We start from the raw sequence: 20,413 nt of genomic DNA, 5'->3' as shown, positions 1-20,413 counted from the left end.
CAACCAGCATGCCGCAGTGGCAGAATAGCCTGGAGACGAGCGCCCACTGTGCAGCGACAGCGGCGTACTGCACAAACCGAGCGGCGGAAACGGCACGGCAGACGAACATACCCCAAGAACAATAACCTGGCCGGCAGTCCGCACGTCAATCTGTTTGTTATTGTCGAGACGTCGGAGGGCCGGCCGCTGCGCGCACAGCCCGACAAATAAAGGCGGCCATCACGCCGCCGAAGCGGCACTGTTTGCGCGCAGAAATATGCTTCCATCGATCAAAGCGGCTGGGCTCTGTCGAGCCGGCGTCAGTCCAGATATGTGCAATATGTGCGGCATGCGGGGCTGTGAAAAGCTGCGGCCGCTAGCCGTCTGCAGAGATTGCTTCCAATCGGCATCTCCATTTCAGCAGCACGCACCGTGTGCGGCGTGATTCGCTAAGAACTGCAAAATCTGACCAATCCTGTGGCTCTATCGACAAACAAACTGTTTTTATCTCAGCTTCACTGCTGGTGGCTGAACGGTTCACTGTCGTTGACGGCTGGCGCTTCTGGGGCGTTTAAAGCTACACCAGAAACGCTTCTATGTACACACGGTATGCTTCACAACGAAACTCTCGGAAAACTTTGTCTTGCTGTAAGACGTCAGCCACTCCAGCGGGTCATCCCATGAGGTAAACTGACGCCCTGGTGCCCTGGTCACGTGTACGATGTACGGTACTCCACGCGCGTCCACGTGACAGGAAAACGACTGGCGCGCTTCCAGTTCCGCGCGCTAAATAAGTGGTCGACGCCGGCATAAGGAAGTCGCGTATTGAACCGCTAGCGCGGCCGATTTTTACACATATCCCTACGTGGTAATGCTATTAGTGTCCATGCCACCACGTTGGTAATGCCATGCTTCCGTTGCGGCTAGCCAGGACACAGGAAAGGGCAATACTTGCTCAGCGTGCTGCATTGATTAAGTTCACTGACATGGGTGCAGGTTGAGCAAAACAAAGCTCCAGTGCATAGCCATTGATCGGCAGAAATATGTGAAAATATTTAAAAACACAGTCCCGACCCGACTTTATGTTGTAGTACTTCATCATGCTGGCATTCTAATGGAGCTTGGGGTGACTTTCCTGAATACGGTAAATGCTATCGCAGTCATCGGTCAGAAAAGGCTAAATAATCCAGACAGCTTACCTGATCAACCTGCATAATTCAAACACCGGGTATTTTTGGTGTCTCACGTATCTAAGTTTAGTTATCTAGCGTTTAAAATCGAAAATTATATGTTGTCTTTCTTAGGGTCTCTTCAAGGAGAGCTGCTGTCCATATTTGAATACAAGGCAATGCACGTGTTGCTCTATTTTCATTATAATGTTGAACTGCATTCAGCTTTCAGTTTCATTCCCTTGCCTGTTCCTTTGTCTGTTCCACCGTCCCTCCTCCATTCATTTCTCCCCTTCAGGACAATGCAGGCCGGGTAGAGCGGATCCAGCTCAGCCCACTCCGACCCAGTTCTCACGCGGGTCGCGTTTTGAACCCGTCCTCGGCTGATTGCTCTGGGGAGTGCCAGTGACCGCCAGCGACAGGTGGGATCCCTTCATCCCGGTCCCTTCCTACCCTCCATCAGAGTCTGGTAAACACCGCCCGCCAGCCGCCTGGCCGGCGCGCCGCCCGCCGTCCGGCGTCCGCCTATCCGCCGCCCGCCGCCCTCCAGCCCTCCCCCGCCTGTCGTCAGAGCCGCCTGGATCGACCGTCCGTCCGGCCGCACTCGGCCCGTCCGGCCCGAGAGAAATCGAAAGTGAAACGTAGCGCCGTGCACGGATGAGCGGCCGGCCGGCACTGGCCCGCTGACGGAGCTTGAAGCGGTCCGCGGCGGTCCCCGACCGGTGGGAGGGGACCGCCGCGGCGGTGCCAAGTGCGGACAGTCACGCGGTACGGTGGGAACTGGTCCGTCGACTCGGACCCCTCGACCTGGCCCGCCGGGCGTCACGGGGATGATAACTAGGCCGTATTTGGCTCAGAATGGGCGTCTGTTGTTGCCCAGTAGCTGTGGTTCCGTGCGGTGAGGGCGTTGACTCAGACAGGGTGAGTCAAATGTCTGATGTGAGTCAGGGAACGATACGATCGGCATGTTTTTTTTTTTGGGACTTGTGGGGGCTCGTCCATTCGTGTATGGGGATACTTTGTCAAATTTCCCTGTCGTGACGAATGACGATAGTGAAGCCAGTCGCATGCTTCTTTCACGTTTCCCAAGCATGCCTGGAAGTAATTTTGGGGTTATTCCATTTCCTCATTCATATATAACTGCCTACGTATTTGAAAATTTCGGAGACAGTTGTCGCAATTTATTTCCATTCTGAAGCGCTTATCTGTTTCCCTATACCATGTATGCTATGCAGTTGGCTGAAAACATCATCAGATATGCTTAATTCTGAGCACAGCTGGTTTGGTGACTTGCCAGAGTCTTTGTTTTTATCGCAGCTGGTCCCCCTAGATTGAAACTCCGATAACCTATTTGTGGTTTCTTCGCTGCAGTCGAAAACATTTACCATGACGCTATGGACTGAATATAAAAACGCCATACCAGGAAATGCGCAAAATTTTACCTATGTAGCTTCCACGAGTACATAGATGACTACTTAGTACTTTGCTTTGGAGCCCTATACAGCTTGAAAAAGCATGCTATTTAAGCAATTGTTTTCACGTCTGGGACTCTGGAAGGCAAGTCATACCTAGTTATCAATCTACACTGTAATAAATAATGAATTATTTAAGACTGAATGCCAATACCGTTGCGGACTATACTCACTCATTGGGATTTTCCAATCAATGAGGCTTCCCTCAAAGAAACCTGCAGAAGCCCGCGTGCTCTGCTGTCCGGAACACTGATCCGTTGATCAAAACACCAAGTCTGACGTGTTCAGTAGCACGGACATTTGCTGTCTCATCCAGGTTCAGCAGGATATGATCCTAGCTAAGGCTCATTGCACCAGCGGCGGTCAGCCCCAATCTGACAGATCCACCACGAAGACACGAGCGAACAGGGCACGGATTCGCTGTAGCCCGCTCCTGGCTCCTGACTGATGCTGCCGCGCGCCAGGGGCGCCAGGAGCCTGGGGTGCCGGGAGCCCGGGGCGCCGTGAGCTCTGGGCGCCGCGAGCCGAGACGCCGCGAGCCGGTGGCGCCTCGGACACGTCATCGTACGTCGCTGAAATTCGCCCGATTTAGCCTCCCAGACGAACTAGTCGGCCGACGGGAGCACTGCGCGCGCGCGCGTGTCGGACTTTCGCCTGACTTGCAGATCACCGGTGCGCGGCTTCCGTGTTGCGCAATGCTCATGGCCCCGGTGGGCGCTGGCGGCGGACATGCAGGCTCATCTGGTCACGCTCGATTATCAGGAGCTCAGCAGGGGCCGCTGGGCGACCAGCAACACCGCACGACGTAACGCTGCTTCAGTCGGAGACTTCGAGAAAGTCGGTGGGAGAGCGAACTTTAGCAGTTGGCGCTGTTTCGAGGCAGACTATTGCATCAGATAGTATTATTTGGTGACTCGCAGACGCTTCAGTGAGCTTCACGGTGTATGCAAACAAATTATATAATTCTGTCAGCATGGCGGTGGCCTTGGCGAGGTCGCGAATGAGTCAAAATAATTCGCTACAATGTTTTTTATCATAAAACAAAAGTGCATATTGACGAAACAAATAGTTGTAGCCCGGCCTTACTTGCTACCTGCAACACTCATGACTCACGCAGCCCTACATCTCCAAGCAAGCATATCTCCAAGCAAGTCCTCGCCAGCTAACGTTGTCATACGCACTCGCCAGCCAGACGGCTACATCAAACAGCTTGTCATGAGCAGTGACAAATAAGAGTAGTCGACTGCTGCGTTGTCTTTTCGACAATGGTCTCTGCCTGTCCGACAATGGTCTCTGGTGGTCTGACAATGGTCTCTGGCGGTCCGTTATAACACCACGTTCGTCTCGCCCCGCGGTTACCAGCCGCCGGCCCCAAATGACCCGCCAGCGGCGGCGGCGGCGGCGGCCTTGTCAAAGTCATTTGACATCCGCGCTCGGGCCGGACCATGTGTAACCACCGGTCACGCTTTCAATACTGAGTTTCCCAGCGCGACCGGCGCCGTACCACCACAATAGGAGCCAGGTCAGGGCCTGCGGGTACAATTAGGCTGACCCAGTACCAGGCAACATCGAGCACTGGTCGATCGATTTCTATTGGGGCTTACATGGCAATAGTCCGAACTCCATCCTTTGAGAGTATTGTTAGCACTGTCTGCAACTTTTTCTGTCTACAACTCGCGAAATTCCTCTTTTGAATCTAATAGTACTGAAGGAACCTCTTGACACCGTCCCCTTGTATAAAAACGCTATTTCTTTTGTACCATTTCCACACCGGATCGCGTCTCCGCACCTGTATCCTCGGTCACTCCCCCTTCACCCCCGTACCGCACTGACTCGGCACCATTCAGTGATACTCTGTGAGCGTCCTTGGACGGCGCCCGGCACAGCTGTTCTGCCGAGACTCGGCCTTGGCGGTGGTCCTCGAGTACTACCTCCGTTCCAGTAATATACATCCCGCCGCGGTGGCAACGTCCTTGCGAAGGCCGGCACGACTGCGGCCGAGAGTTACCGTTAGCTGCAGGAATGAGGAAGATAAAGGGCGAAGGGATAGTTTCCTGTGCTGGGATGAAGTCTCCGCCAGATGAGGATAGTGTCTTGTGTGAGGACGCAGTCGCCCAGGGACTGGTGCTACTGTTATGTGCCGGCGCGCAGTCTCCCAGTGGCAGTGGGGATACCGTCTTGTGCGCATCTGCAGTCTCCATTGGTGGGTTACTGTCCTATGCCGCTCTGCAGTCTCCACGTTCGCCACGCGGCGAGCGGGTGGCTTTACAGAGCTGGTACACACAGCAAGGCTTTCGGGGTTCGTTCGTGACTGCCACAGCGCAGCCGCTCCGCTGTGATAGTCCGCTCATAACCCGGCAAAGGCAGCGGTATGGCGCGTTTGGCAACGGTCACTGAGGTAAACATTGAGGCTTTACCGGGAGACGCACGAACGGTCACTGAGGTAAACATTGAGGCTTTACCGGGAGACGCCACCGCATCACGTGTCAGCGGATGCTACTTTGCTCTGTTTCTAACGAATCCATGAGAAACAAACAATCGGATCACAAAATGCTACCAAAACTGACTTCTAAATTTTACAAAAAGGCATTTGGGTGCTGGGAAGGCTATATAACTGGTGCTGGTATGGCCGGTTTGGGGAAATAACTGTCATTATTTAGCGCCTTTTCGGTAATGAAAACCGCACTAAGTGGTATTTATAACAACTCTAATTAACACGATAAAGACGGATATTTTTCGCGTCACAATGAGCTGCAACATTTTCCGGCACCTTCCGATGCCTGCCAGTCCCTCCTGACGGCGCTCTCGCTCGGACACGACCCGTTGTGTGGGCGCCGCTCGGTTTTTGGGTCAAGTATTTGGTCCGTGACCCGTTGCCGGCGGGCCCGTAACAGCTGGGTCGTGAGACCGGCACCGATACAGAACTCTGGCGAGTCAGCGTGTCGCCGATATCGGCCCTTATAATGACCAGTTAATGGACCGGTCAAAAGGCCAGCTGGGGATTATGTGGGCTCGGCGGGGACGGTTGCACGCGGTAGTGAATAAATGCTAGATTGGTCGAGACTCCAATGGAATATAGCTTTGTAGAATTGTTGATTGAAGGAATGAAATAGATATGTTTTGGCAGTAATGGATTTTCAACCATTGTTTTGTATAAGTGGGCAATTATTTGCCAAAGGAAGCGTTGCATGCCTGAAAATGCATTGCTGAATAGTGAATGGTGTTTTAACCAACTTAGCCTCCATAAAAGCCAATTGGTTTTGGTATGAAAAACAATAGTGACTGCATCCTTTCTATTCAACACAATGCATTCGATATGAATATCAGATCTAGGAACGAAAGGGAAAACGATTTAGAAATTCAACTCAAATCTAGAAAGTGTCACAGCTCATCAGTGATATCAAAGTCATCTACTGAATCTCGGAGACCATTCAAACAAAACACCATTATCGAATCTATCCAGTGAGGCGGCGCGGGACCCCGGCGGGTAGTCTCAGATCTCTCTGATGGTCCGAGGGGGCAGAGCGATGGCTCTCTGCAGACGTCAGAGGCGCTCTGTACCGTACCGAGACTCGGCGGCCGCTGACGGGGAGGGGGGGAGGAGGGCCAGTCAAGGCCGCCGGCGCGCCGCCGCCGCCGCCGCCGCCGCGGCAGTGGGGCAGAGTGCCGGCGGAGTGTGTCGGCAGAGCACGGGTGTCCGCCTGTCCGCGTGTCCACCGGTCGGTGTCCGCGTGCCCGAGGTGATCTGGAGACATGTGCAGCGCTATGGTGATGCCCTCGCTGGCGATGGATTGTTTCAGGTGGGTGGGTACTGTGATGGTGCCACGGAGTTGGGTGGGTGGAACTGCTGGTAAACTAGTGGAGATAGAGTACATACGTGCATACGTATGTACGTATGTGCGGAGTTATTGGGGCGGCTAGTGACTGCCAGTGGGACTGTGCAGCGTGCAATGGTGTTAACAGGTGTTGGTATACTCCGGAACCTATACAGTACCCCGACCCAGATTGCTAAAGGTCCAGACTCCAGATTGACAGCCACCGACCTCTACAGACGGATGATGACCGACATCACCGGCAAAACCGACAGACCATGCAAACCTTTTTTACCGGCAGTAATTAGAAACATTTTCATGGTTTATCGTTACGAAATGGCAATCAAAGTTTTCAATGGTAGAGCCGACAGACCATGCGAACATTTTTTGCCATCGGTAATTAGGAACATTGTCATGATTTATAGTCATTGAACTGTAATCGAAGTTTTGATCTAAATTGTTTTACAATTCATGTAATATTAATTGTTTCATTTTATGCAATAAATATATTTCACTTTCAAAAGGTTTCTTCAATATGAATAGTGGGAAGTATGTAACATACGCTAAATAACAAAAACATACCGTTATTGCTCTCCTTTTGATATGCCGCTCACGTAATGCCTTCAACTTGCTTTTAACATTGAACTGCAATTGATAATCGCATACAGACTACATAAATGGCAGTCTCGCTAGATAAATCGATATTGGTCGAATCCTTGTTATTGAAATGGATTGGAGGGACGGAGTACATACATTAAAACAAAATAGCGAGTATCAGCAATTCGCTCGTAGTGAATATCTGCCGCCGCCCTGTCGATAAAATGGATTCAAAACTACAAAACAAAACTTGATGGTTTTTCAGCCTTTCTAGGTTCAGCCTGATATACCTAAACGATATTTCCGTTATAGACGTTTGAGTAAGCATTCCGGACGGATATTCCACAGTCCTGCCGTTCTCTGGAAAGCCGCCGCCTCCTTCTGGTTACCTGTGACCGTGTGATTTCCTGACAGTCCCCGGACGGCGGGTCGCCGCTTCTCATTATCCCCGCGGTGAAAATACGTGGCCGCTGCACGCGTGGCCTCCCCGGCGGAGCAGCGGTGCGGTCCGGCGCTGCGTGGGCGACCTTCTGCACGGCCCGTGCCGCCGCCAACACGGCGGAAGTGGCCGTTTTTGTGTGTCGGTGCTGTTGTTTGGATCGGTGTCTCGCGAGTCTCTCGGTCGGCTTCGGCCGCCGGGTGTTGCCGGTGCGTGACTCAGAGGGTCTCGCAATGGCCGGACGGACGGGTGGGATGGTGCAGAATGGCAGGGTAGCAGTTTATGGCCTCAGTGGTAGTGTAGTAGCGATTGATGACTGAAGTAAAATTGAAATAAAACCTGACAGGTCATAAATAGGCAGAAAAGAACACAGGTTCAAAAGATACACCTAGTGTGTCGAGCTTGGTGTCTATTGTAGCCAGAAAAAGGGCTTTCTGGAAAGCAGCCTGGCAATAGCGTGCCGTGAAGCATTTTATAGACACCATATAGCATAACCAGACCTATGGCGACATAAGGGCGTGGGAAAGCTAGTGACACGCCATGTTGTTTGTGGCTGCAGCACAATTCTTTTATGCCTATCTTGTAGCATATTTCATGAATAACCCTGCGACCTGTTGAGCAGTACCACTAACCTCCTTTTAAGTCCAATTACAACTGAAAAATGTCCAGAACAATGTATCTCACGCCCCCTTTGTTTATGTTTAATGCAACTATTGTTACATCTACGAACATGAGGTGCCGGCTTTATTACGTACAAACAAGTAGAACACAGTAGAATTACCTATGATAGGAGGAATTAGATGTATCTTGGCCAAAGTCGCATACGAATGCTTAACTAGAAACAACATCTTACCAGGGGGAGGCACTCGCCTTGGCCGTATATGGGCCAGAATGTCTAACGATTTCCGCCATGTTGTGTATACCAAAGTCTTGAAAAGTTGATCACTGCAATCAAACTGCAAGCATGAAGCAGCAGCACTTTTGAGTAGTGTACCTCTCACTAAACTGCACCTCTGCTACCGTACATGCAATTTATATGTCTGGTATACACAACATGGCGGAAATCGATAGACAAAAACAAGTCACCAATGCTCCTTCCAGTATATATTAGAGTTCAGTGCATCTTACATACAGGGTGACACAAAAAAAAAACGGTCATCACCAAAATTCGAATAACTTCGGAAGTTTTATTCAAATCATCACCAAACTTCGGCCACTTTAGGTCACACCTATGTAGCAGACATCCACCAAGTTTCAAGTCTTCATTACGAACACTTTTAGTACAGTGTGTGTTTTACGGACGCTCCACAATGTGCTCCAGGTGAGCGCCCCGGCGCTGCAGGGCGTAGGCACACCTGCATCCGGCGGGCAAAGTTGTCGATAACCCGATAAGAATAACGTTTCAGGGGTAGCACACCCCCTGAGCACTGTCTCCAGAGGCCATTGCACTCTGTAAAGTGCACAGCCATCGGGTTATCGACAACTTTGCCCGCCGGATGCAAGTGTGCCTACGCCCTGCAACGCCGTGGCGCTCACCTGGATGGAGCACATTGTGGAGCGTCAGTAAAACACACACTGTACTAAAAGTAACCGTAGTGAAGACTTGAAACTTGGTGGATGTATGCTACATAGGTGTGACCTTAAGTGGCCGAAGTTTGGTGATGATCTGAATAAAACTTCCGAAGTTAGGTATTCGAAATTTGGTGATGACCGTTTTTTTTTTTGTGTCACCCTGTATGTAGCACATGTAGATAATATAATGCCCGTCTTGCTCCAATGAACTGTTGCACATTTCTGTGTGAAGCAATGTTGCCGTTAGAGGTCAGTGGGTACAGGTAATGTCCCATCGTTCGCCAACAATGTACGACCTCCATATGTACGGCTCCATCGGTATGCGTCATAGTTCGTGTAAGTCTCGTTTTCATGTCGATTACACATAGATTCGAGACGCTACCAGAAATACAATCTAAGCCGCACTGATCATCCTCGCCTCAACCTGATAAGCATTCCATTGCATCCATTGTCGATCTAATCCGGCTGCCGTATTGCGTGGGGCCACATCTCTGGGTATTTTTCCCGGTCCGGAGGCGGTCGTAAACCGGTAGCCTGTCGGGGCCGGGCCCAGACCGGGATTCGGCTACCCCAACAGACCCGCCCCGCCCCGCCCCGCCCCGCTCCGACCCGCCGGACAAGATCGACTCACTCACAGATGGCAGCGATTTCGCTTTCGTCGAAGCCGCGCCGGCGGTTGTCTCCGCGGGTGTCGCGAGACGCCGCTGAGGTGACTGTGGATGGGGACGGCTGGAATTCCTCTTCGTTCGACATTCCTCTCCTTGGGGCCTCTGTTGAGGCCGGCGGGGTGACGACTAACCGACGCCGGAGGGGGGGGGGGTCGTCAAGGCCCCTCCTCGGTCCCTCTGGTGTTCCCGACCGCTATTAGAGTGTGACGGCACGCGACATGAAGACAGTGGTCGAATGGGGACAGCACATGGAGGCGGTGATTGAGGCCCCTATGTTGTCCACGGGTCTTTAATTCACAGAGCGGTACAAAAAGGTTCCGCCGGGAACCTGCACAGTGCACATTAAAGTGGCGCCGCAATGTAAGGACCCGGGACAATCCATACAATGTGCTGCTTAAATATTAAAATGATCACCAGAACAGCATTTTGACACACGCAACTATTGTTCCTGCGCTTTCTAGTCGTTAGGAAAAGCACACCGCACATGGCTTGGATAGCCACGTGCATACCGGGTTAAATTGTATACGGTCGAGCCTGGCATGGCTGTTGAACAAGTGCGTTATTCTTCCTGTTATCAGCTTAGGCGAGCGAAATTTATTGTGAAACGGGGAGTACCACAAAGCAGTGACTTGCATCAATGAATGACAAATATCCGCTTGTTTGTGGCGTAACTCACACAGAGTCTTTACATTGGTGAAGAACCTGACGCTTTTACACCTGCGTAATGGGGTTTCATGGTTTTAATTTGAACGGTTTAGTATCAACCGTGAGAGGACCTCATCCATGTCTCAGAAATTTGATGCCGGACATGCTTCTTAAATAGATGTCGATAGATGTCGGATTAGACACAATATCATTCATTAATCATCACATATCGCATCACAAACGACAGTTAAGAGGCCGTGCTGTTTCGAGCAGTAGCTTTTAGGGAACCTTAACTATTTTCGTGCAGCGTGGTCAGTTCTTGAAGCAAACCAGCTTGTCATGCTCCACATTACTTAGCCTGAAACGAAGAACCCGGACCTTTCTCTTGTCACATATGAATAAACGAAGAGAAGAAGTACATAAAACGCTAAGTAGTATCTAAGCCTGCTTTATTATCTCACCTCTTAACCATCTTTACCCAGAATTCCACAAGTCAGATTTGTTCTCATCCTCTGAAAGTCTGTCGCGACCCGCCTTCACATCATTCAGACGGCCACTCCCCGCTCCTCACCCGGAGATAGGGCACACATCCTGTCTGGGGCAGGGGAGGACCGTAAACCAGTCCGAATAGCGCCCGATCTCAGCTGTATAACGGCGGCGACACTCCTCGGCAGCTTCCTGTCCCGGGGACACACTTCCCGAGGCCTTCTGCGTCACGACTCCGGTGACTCGGAGTCGAACTGGGTCACTGTGACGACTGTCCGTCGCGCTCGCGCCCCGCCCCTGATGACTCACTCGAGTCCAGGCGGCGGGGTTGGGCCGAGATGACTCCCCTTGGTACGGCTGGCGTACGATCGGCCCCGCGCGTGGCAATAAAGGCGGCATCAATGACGCACTGTCTCTGATCGCGGTGTGAGGATCGGAATCCAGAGGGTATGACTACCGCAGAGGCGTAGCCAGGCATGACATTGGGGAGGACGAATGATGGATACATGCGAGATGATAAAGCTGACGGAGATGTTGGCATTAGGCGTAGAGAAAGACTGAAAAATAATCAGGATGAATGCAATTAGAAAGATGAGGAATATTCCATGAAAAAAGGTAAATTTAGTGGTCGGTGCCGTATAATGTTATCCGTTTCTTGTTGATATTTTCATGCTAATAGTCAGAAACAGATATATTTAAGCATGAACCAAATGACCGCTGAAAAAGAGTTCTCGGAAACGATAAGACGCCACTAATCGAACATGACGTGTAACATCCAGTTAATTGATGTTTCCGGTGTGGTTAAGCACATGTTCGTGCATACAGCACTGGTCATTGCATCTGCTTCACAGGAAGGCGGGGGTGCTCCTGGGCTCAAACAACGCTAAAGCTCACATCACGGCAATTTTTGAGAATAGATATCAGTTGACATACATGCTAGACATGCATAGCATTGCTTTGCTCACAAATAAGGCTGCTCAGGTCAGGGAAAACTGACACAAACACCCCGTCTGAATGTGAAGTCACAAGACACGCTACCGCTGAGCAGACAGTTTTCCGTCGACGTGAACCGATTTATTCGTGATAGTTGCAACATTGTTTGCGGTAATGGCATTTGATCTCACTTGCCATTGTGTTAGGATATAACTCTCGAATTGAATCGCTGCATTTGAACTAATTATACATTTATCCAGTATTTCTGTAATTAGTTGACCTTTCCTCACCGGTCACCAATCTTACATCCTGGCGTCATGCATTAAAAACGCACTGCACAGCTGAATGTCAAACTCTAAGCTGCTCCAGGAAGTAAAAATAAAAAATAAAAAACGTTTGTCACGATCATGCAGTGACAGTTAACTTGATAATCGATTAAGATAAGCAATATTATGTAAGCATAAGGTCACACGAAGGACGAATAGAGCTTCAAAAGCGCTGCCAGAAGAAGCTTTAAAGCTTCAAATGTTTTAAAGGGATAATAAATGGAAAAGATTGGAAGATAACGGGAGTTAAGTGTGACGTTCTCGTAATTGAGTATGCAGTCACCAGGCGAAAAGGGAATGACACAAATAAAGCACGACAAACCATTTACAGTTTTTGCCCATGTTACGTCGCGTTCGAGTTCTCAGAACGTTAAGGTTTGGGTTGCCTAATCGTCCCCAATTCTGTTACGCTTTCTCAACACTACACGTCCTTGCCAATAAATCCTTACTACCCACACAAGTGCTACACGGTAAACTTAATATGTGAATTTGCCAAATGTGCCTCATCTAATGACGCTAAGTGACGCATGAAACCTTGCAAAGCATCATGTAAAGCGCATGCATCTTCATTTGGCAATGATTCCTCATGCAATTGTCACCACTGAACCCCACCAGGCGAGACAAGTAGGCAATCATATACACCAGCGGACCTCATCCCCCACTAACACACTCCAGACTCTGCGCAGCTCCCCAGTTGACCTCCCACCCCTCTCCCTACCGCGTCGGATCCCGTGCCAGCCGCCCCCAGGCACCGTCGCCGGCTTCCCGACCCTCCTCCATCGACAGGAACGAAAAGTGAAATCGCATTCCTGGCTCGGAGCCAGCTGGGCCAGCGGGCCGCCTCTGCTCGGCCGGCCGGCCGGACGGTCGGTCGGCTCGTTAAAAGTGAGAGTCGGCGCAGGGAGCCGGCGGAGGGCCACGTGCCGCCACAGGCACGTGACGCAGTGTGACGTGACGCGGCCGGCAGCGGTTCGTTACGGCATGATGCACTGTGACGTGTCGGTCGACGGCGTCCAGCAGAGCGATGCAGAGTGAGGAGAACTACGATAATACGAGTACTTGATCTAATTTGAGAACTACCGTCAACCGTGATTGTACTGTCGGACGCTTTGGACGGTGTTGGTTGCTGAGGAGCCACTGTGGTATAGACCGTTGGTTATCTCGTAATCTGGGCTGTAGCGGTATTCGCGCTGAGCTGAGATTACTACCATCCGGGACCACCATGCCGCAAGGGCTTTTGACCTTTGAACGTATCCACACAGCAGATCGTTTGGTTGTAATGCCATGCAATCCAAACGGTACCTGACTTTGAAAAGAACGCGAGTGGGAGGAGAACATCCAAAGCCTCTTATGATCATAGTCCATAGCTGAATAACGGAATACTATACAGTATTTATAGCTACATAACGGGATATTGTTTCTGGGTGGAGCCGTCTCGTCTCCACCTTGCTATTTTTACCCAATCTCGCCATCATTACTGAACTCAAAATGGCATGCATGACCACATTTTTTTACTGGAAAACTTCGTGAAATAGGAGCTACTTAATAGACAAAACCCAAAAGCAGCGTTTGCCATTTCAAATGCTCGATAATCTTGCTCTCACGCGCCTGTCTGCGAAGTTTACAGGCCAAACACGATCCGATTCCTTTACGAATATGGAAAATGCCACCCAGCTTCGTTGGGGCTTAAAATATACTGGACGGTTTCGAATTATGTATTTCCTAGTAATGAACTCACCGGCAGGCAGTATCAATCTATCTAGTGGCTTGTGGTGGCTATATCCATATTTAGACAAAAAATGCGTCCGGTATTGGACAGTCCGGTTCGAAGCGAAAGTTTGGTGAGTGGGTGGCATCAAGCACAGAAAGTCTTTTGGCTGTGCCGGTATCACCCGTTTGCCGGATTCTTGTGGTGAGCTTACAGTTATAAGCACAAAACCAAATCGACAGCCTATCGGCTATCGTACAGACACAAGTCTCGAATTATTCGCAATACAAGAGTTGCTACATGCATGATATTTCTTTCGATGATGAGAGTTATTACATAACACTTTGGCTACGCTCAGAATCTGTTTTGCTCCCAGCAGAAACGTTTTTGCTTTTTAGCATAACGTAACGTCACAGGCGATTCAGAGATTTCGGCGTCGGTGGCTCGTAGTTTTTGCTCGTCCAGCCTTCAGACACGCTGCGCACTTTTTGCAATCAGTTGTGGGCCGGCGCGCAGGCCTGTTATCTGCGAGCTCAGCTGACCCGGCGGCTCCCCAGAGGTCATTAGTCATGGTCTATATGGGTCAGCCCGTTACCTCAACGCGCGCGGTGCTGTCGGCGGGGCCGGGCGCTGTCGGCAGCCTCACGACCGACGGCGGTCCGTCGGTGCCGCCCCACCCACACCCCTCCCTGGCCCCTGAGCCACGCCCGCGCGGCCGGAGGCTGCGGCGGCTGGGTACCGCCGCCCGGCCTTGGTAACACTCTGTGCCGGCGCCGGGACGATCCCCGCGCGCCGCTGGACCGGCCGGCCCGCCGCCGACGTCGGGCGTCGCTGCTCGGCGTATCGATGGCTGCAGATAGTCGTCGGCGGTCGGAAAGGGTTACATCCGGTCGGCCGGGCTGATACGCAAGCCTCGTCAGCCTCTTACTGGGCGGAGGGCCGTGTGGAGTGCCTCGAGTGGACGCTTGTCTGGCAGGGCTGGTACTCAGGTTACTCAGCTAACTCGGCCTGTCAACGACATGTTGAACAGATGTCGGGGCCTCATGAGCCGCATATGGTCACGTTCTGTGCGGACGTGACGAAACCCTTGTCGACGCAGACATGTGACGCTCGCTGTCGTCGTGACAGGCCTGTCAGCTGCCGAGTGCTTCAGCTAATGTAGAGTCCAATGTGCAGTGCAACAGGCCGATAATTGAATTTTGTGACTCGTTGACTCCTGCTCAAAACTTTCACATGTTGTTTTATGGAGCCTTGTTTGCCTTATATAAAGCCTTACTCATATGTACAGCCCTCTGCAAACTGCGTGGTAGGTATTCTTTTTTCGACAAAACCGTGAATAACGCGAATAATATGCAAACGGTCACTCGGAAATCGTAACAGCAGGACGCGCGAGACTCCGCACCTTAGATTGGGCTTATTTTTGTATACATTTTCCATCTAGTTTGGCAACAACACACGCAAGTTTATATTTGCCCCCAAAACAAACTTTTGCATTTTGTAGCTACACTAGGCGTATACTTTGTTCAGTGATAGAACCAATCGAAGGATTGGAGCATGGCGCATGTGTATGCAATGAGATCCAACCGACTGATAACATAGCCTTTGAGTTATTATCGGTTTTGTCGAAAAAAGAATACCTACCACGCAGTTTGCAGAGGGCTGTACGTTTGAAATTGTCTGATTACCTATCGCGTAATGCGTGGCTTCTTGCTCTGGTAGAGATCATGAACAAACTGCTGTCATTTTGAACTGACGGGATCTGTCAGATACATGACGTATCCTTCTGTCCATTCGCAGTTTTTTTCCTGTCCATCCATTTGTCGTGTGTCCATCTATCCGTCTGTCCGTCTCGGTACGTCAATTCGTCGATCCATCTAAAAACAGACCGCTCCTCACCCAGGAGACCCGTTAGGCGGTCTAAACCAGGACCCGTTCGTAAAACACGGGTGAAAAGAATGGCGACACGTCCCGCTACGAGTTATGACCGCCATGCCTCTGATCCGATGCCGGCCGGTTTAATTGGCGGCGATGCACCCGTTGGGACCTACGTGCGAGCACCTGCATGTCAAACCCAGTGGAAGTTATCGCCGGTCAGATCATATGAAAAGTCACGACTCGTCCCCGACAAAAACGAGCTCTTCCGTCATGGAAGAGATTCGCGTGATGGGGAAAGTGAGTGCCCCAGGCTTCCGGCCGGGGCGGTCGATAACAATAACAGTGGGCGCTGCCCGAAATGCCTGCGGGGGTCAGCCCTCAGCACCCCATCACGATAGACGTTAATCGACTCGAACCTTGGACAGTTGAGTAAGACTGATATCCGTCTTTGGCCAATGTCACTCAGCTGATCGATGACAGTCAGCTGATAGATTTGCGCTGCAGTTATTCGATGAAGTAATGACAAAGGCATGCTAGCTGGGATTGAACTTGGCGCCTGCCACTTTCACAACTATTTATATCTTATTATGAACGATAAAAATAAGAAAACAAATGACTTCATTTGAACCATCAGCAAAGAGTATCCTGAAAAAAAGTTTCCGATATACACTCAGCATTAATGCAGTATGTTACTATCTGCAGAATAACATTTAACGACCACAGCCAAAACATTTCAATAGGATAACATGCCTTACTTCTGGCAGAGCATACTTTGGGTTAAAGCTATGTGAAACACTTAAAACTTTTTTTTTTCAGGCGTCCCCTGGTGCAAGGCGTCCCAGTGCGGTTCTCAGAGGGAACGGTTTATTCGAACGGTGCATTGACGTCAATACCGTTGCTGACGATGACATGACTTCAGCGAATGACTCAAACGATTGTTCAACGGGCTTCTTACCTCACCACAATTAGCTTATTGCATCTGCAGTTCTCTCTGCATGCGGCTACTGTTCTCACATATTTAATTTCCTTTAGCTCTATTCTTCAGTACTGTGTGGGCTTTCAGAGCCGAACGGATTTCTAACAATCCTTCTCTCTTTTTCTCTGGCAGGAAAAACGAAGTCGAGCTGTCCAACTCTGTAGTCACGTCCAGCGTTCCATCCGAGCTGCTGCCGGTCAAGGTGGAGGATCCGCACGACTTCTTCGACCTGTGCTCTCTCAATAATGACATAGAGAACGACATGGACGTTTCGTCTGATCTGGGCAACTGGATCAACTCACTGGTGAACAAGACGCAGCCGGCCGGCGGCGGCGGCAGCGGCGGTGGTGATGGGGTCATGTGGGACCGTGATGGTGGCGGGCCGGTCACCACACGAGAGGTCAAGGAGTGGCTGTACGAGAACAAGGAAAAGACGTGTGACCCGCTCTGGGGCAGCGACACACAGCAGGTGAAGCAGGTGACTACCACAGACACCGGCAACCGCTCCCCGGACAGTTTCAGCAGTCCCGACACACTGCTCTTCACCTCAATGATCTCGGACGAGGCCATCAAGCCGGTGAACCCGTCGGACGTCATCAGCTCGTCTGATGACCTCATCACGCTGCAGCCGCTGCAGCCGCTGCAGCCCATGAACCCGGTGCACACGCTCAACGGCTTCCACTCGGACGTCATGATGGGCGACATCAGCGACCCCAAGCAGGTCAACGAGGTCGACCTCGACAAGATGGTGCAGGACTATCTGTATGACGAGGAGCCGGCGCCGCCGCAGACCAAGCTGGAGGAGATGCCGGCGACGACCATCATAGGAGCTGGTGGAACACCTATACGGATATGCGGTCTGCCGCCATCCAGTATGAGCACATTCCCAGCCACTTCTGTGGCGCAAAACGGTGGATTCAAGATTGCTGTTGGCACTCTGCCGCCGGGTTCGCCCGAGAAACCGACCGAGAAGAGTGGCCTGGAGGAGAAGTGGGGCAGCAACCGCTCCGACAACGCCTCCATCCTGGAGAGTGCACTTCGGGGAAACATCACCTCCGGTCAGCGGAACAGCAATACCAACAACCCGCAGAAGCGCGCAGGAAGCACCGACCTGAAGGAGATTCAGCTCTCGTTCCCGGTCGGCGGCTTCCAGACGTTTCAGCGGAGCATGATGGAGAACAGCGGCAGCAGTAACGCCGTCACCTCCTCTCCGTACACGTGTGAGACCAACCAGGCGACGAGCTCCTGCAGTCCCAACAAGCCGGACAAGGTGCTCTCCTCGGCCGACACGTCGCACGATCTCTACGTCAACACCATCGACATCGGCATGTCCAACGGCCACGTCGTCATGGGTCAGAAGAAGGACCAGCCGCGTAAACGCAAGTACTCAAAGCGCACCACTGCCGATGGGGAGGCGCCACCGTCCCGGGGGCGTCTCCTCCACTTCTGCCACATCTGCAACAAGGGATTCAAGGACAAGTACTCTGTGACCGTGCACATCCGCACCCACACCGGCGAGAAGCCCTTCCAGTGTGACCTGTGCAACAAGTGCTTCCGTCAGAAGGCCCACCTCGCCAAACACATACAGATTCATACCACACCCAAGCCAGCGCCGGCCAAAAGGTAAACAGCGCAACGAAGAGAGGATTCCGATCTGGTTACCAAGGTGATGAGTTACCGTTACCATGGTGATGAGTTACCATAAACCCAAGTGCTACCGTAGTGCAGCCAGCTCAGGAACTTTGCGCTGCCCTAGAACTGTGATGTTGTTATCTTCCAGGAGAAAGAATCATCTCCTTGTAATCGTTCTTTTGTTCTTGTTATGAATGAGTGCGGTCGTGTTGGTTTTCATATTCTCAAAGTGAGGTTCTCAGCGAATCGGCTATCGTAGTTCGAGCGATCATGAGGACAGTGGTGAAGAGTGAAAGGATGTTGCGGCTCTCAACATCTCAGACGTGCAGGGGAGCATCTTCAGACATCGGCACGTTACAGACACCTGCGTTCTTCTTAGTTTGTTCGGCGAAGTGCGGCACAGTGCGGTCTGCCCTCCCCGTCAAGGTTTCGGGGGTCGTGAGCACACTGTTCACCCGCAGTCGTCTCGGATGTGTGGCACCGGGGTCCGCCAGAGTGAGCACCTTCAACTGAATCACGGTGTGCACCGGCGGAGCGGATAGTACAAACCCGGAGACAGGCAGGCGGATCGTTATCCTATTTATTTCGCCTCTCCAGTGACGGTGAGGTCGGCGTAGTGCACCGAGACGGCCGGGTGGCGGAGCTACCGACCCGGTCTGTTCTCTTGCGTCCGACCCCGCCGCTCCGTGCTGGCAGGCGGGTTGTGGGCCGTTCTCGGCAGTTGTGATTCAGGTGCGGAGAAGAGGCGCGCACGTGCGATGGTGCGCTGGTGTTTTTCTGATCTGCTAAGCGAGTGAAGCAGGAGAGTGTGCACGGCTGTTTTGAGTGGTTGTCGCAAGGTGATGGTGGATATTTATATCAGCAGCGTGTCCGGCCGTTTTTACCCTGTAAATTATTAGATGTTTCTGTCTCAAAGTAGTAAAATATGTGTGTGCCTTACTGTTGAGCGGTTTCTATTGCTGTTGTGAGCACGGACAGATCGAGAGTGGAACATTAATGTGTGTACATATGACGAACTCTTCCCTGAAATGTGCAATAAGACTACATACTTTTTTCGTGTACATGCAGCTTTTTGCTGATCATTCCTAATTTTGACAATTCCATTATCTTCTTGTTCCTGTTAAGTTCCATTAACTGTTACAGATAACACGCTAATGCTCCCGTAGCTGTGTGGTTCTACGCATGTGTTGTGATGTGTCCTGGTTCTTGTATGTTGTGTGATTATTTTGTCTGAAGTGTCGTCTCAGACAGCGTACTCTGCCGGCTCGCAGACACCTATCAGACGCCGTGCGGTGTCTGCTGAGAAAGTCGGAAACGTTACCATTATTGTACAGTTGTTGTGTGCTGCGGTAGCTGATACTCCGAGTTGTGTTGTTGTACGTTCACACCAGTGATCCTTTATCCCGTTGAATGACCGAGGCGCCTTTATCATTACTCTAACGACGTCGCTGCAGGAGAAAAGGCTGGTACCCTACTTTAGGTATGGATATGACGGACAACCTTAGCTTTTTTTTTACTTTTTCCCCCACAATCCTGTGACACCAGTCCGCTACGTAGAGTTGACTGTCCTTTTAAATTTTAAATGACCTCTATTGTTTGATGTGGCCTGTGCGTACCCGGATATTATTTAATTGTGCGGCGTGCACATTTTCAATGTTACCAGCCGTTTCATACACTGGTCAAGTCGACCAGTCCTGTTATATAGGTAGTAGTCAACCTGCTCGTTATTGGCGTAACAGTTAGCTTGAGCTTTCCGTGCAACATCCAGTGCATTTCCAGGCGCCTCGCCGGAGCGAAGGCTTAGCGTGAAGTGCGTATCCTTACGACTCTCTCTCTGGAATTCGTGTGTTACGTCCACATCGCACCATGTTACGACTTCGAATAAACCATGAGCAAACTGTTTCTGTTTATGAAATAAGTAATGCAACAAATGTATCACGAAGCATCCAATTAAGGACGTACACCGCTGCAACGAAAGTAAGCCTCACATTTTTAATTGCAAGTGAAACGTTGATTTATTACTATAGCAGCACCCAGCGCTTACATAACAACAGGCCCTACTAATTTAACCCGCGCACCGACGGGGGGGCGGATATCCGCCCCCCCCCCTGAGGTTTTTCGCGA

At 51.2% G+C, this 20,413-nt stretch overlaps 1 protein-coding gene across 1 annotated transcript in view; it reads left to right on the top strand.

The window, feature by feature from the left end:
- The window catches only part of LOC122373824 (ichor-like), a 34,455-nt gene extending 14,268 nt beyond the window's left edge, over nucleotides 1–20,187 (top strand). The window contains exon 2 of the mRNA XM_043352194.1: nucleotides 16,790–20,187. Coding sequence (XP_043208129.1) covers nucleotides 16,790–18,284 — 1,495 coding nt within the window. The 3' untranslated portion in view covers nucleotides 18,285–20,187. The remainder of the gene's footprint in view (nucleotides 1–16,789) is intronic.
- The last annotated feature ends 226 nt before the right edge of the window (nucleotides 20,188–20,413 follow it).

This window comes from Amphibalanus amphitrite, unplaced genomic scaffold, assembly GCF_019059575.1.
Source record: "Amphibalanus amphitrite isolate SeventyFive unplaced genomic scaffold, NRLGWU_Aamphi_draft 001558F_arrow, whole genome shotgun sequence".
Taxonomy (NCBI): Eukaryota; Metazoa; Arthropoda; class Thecostraca; order Balanomorpha; family Balanidae; genus Amphibalanus; species Amphibalanus amphitrite.
This window is presented reverse-complemented; position numbering and strand designations above follow the sequence as displayed.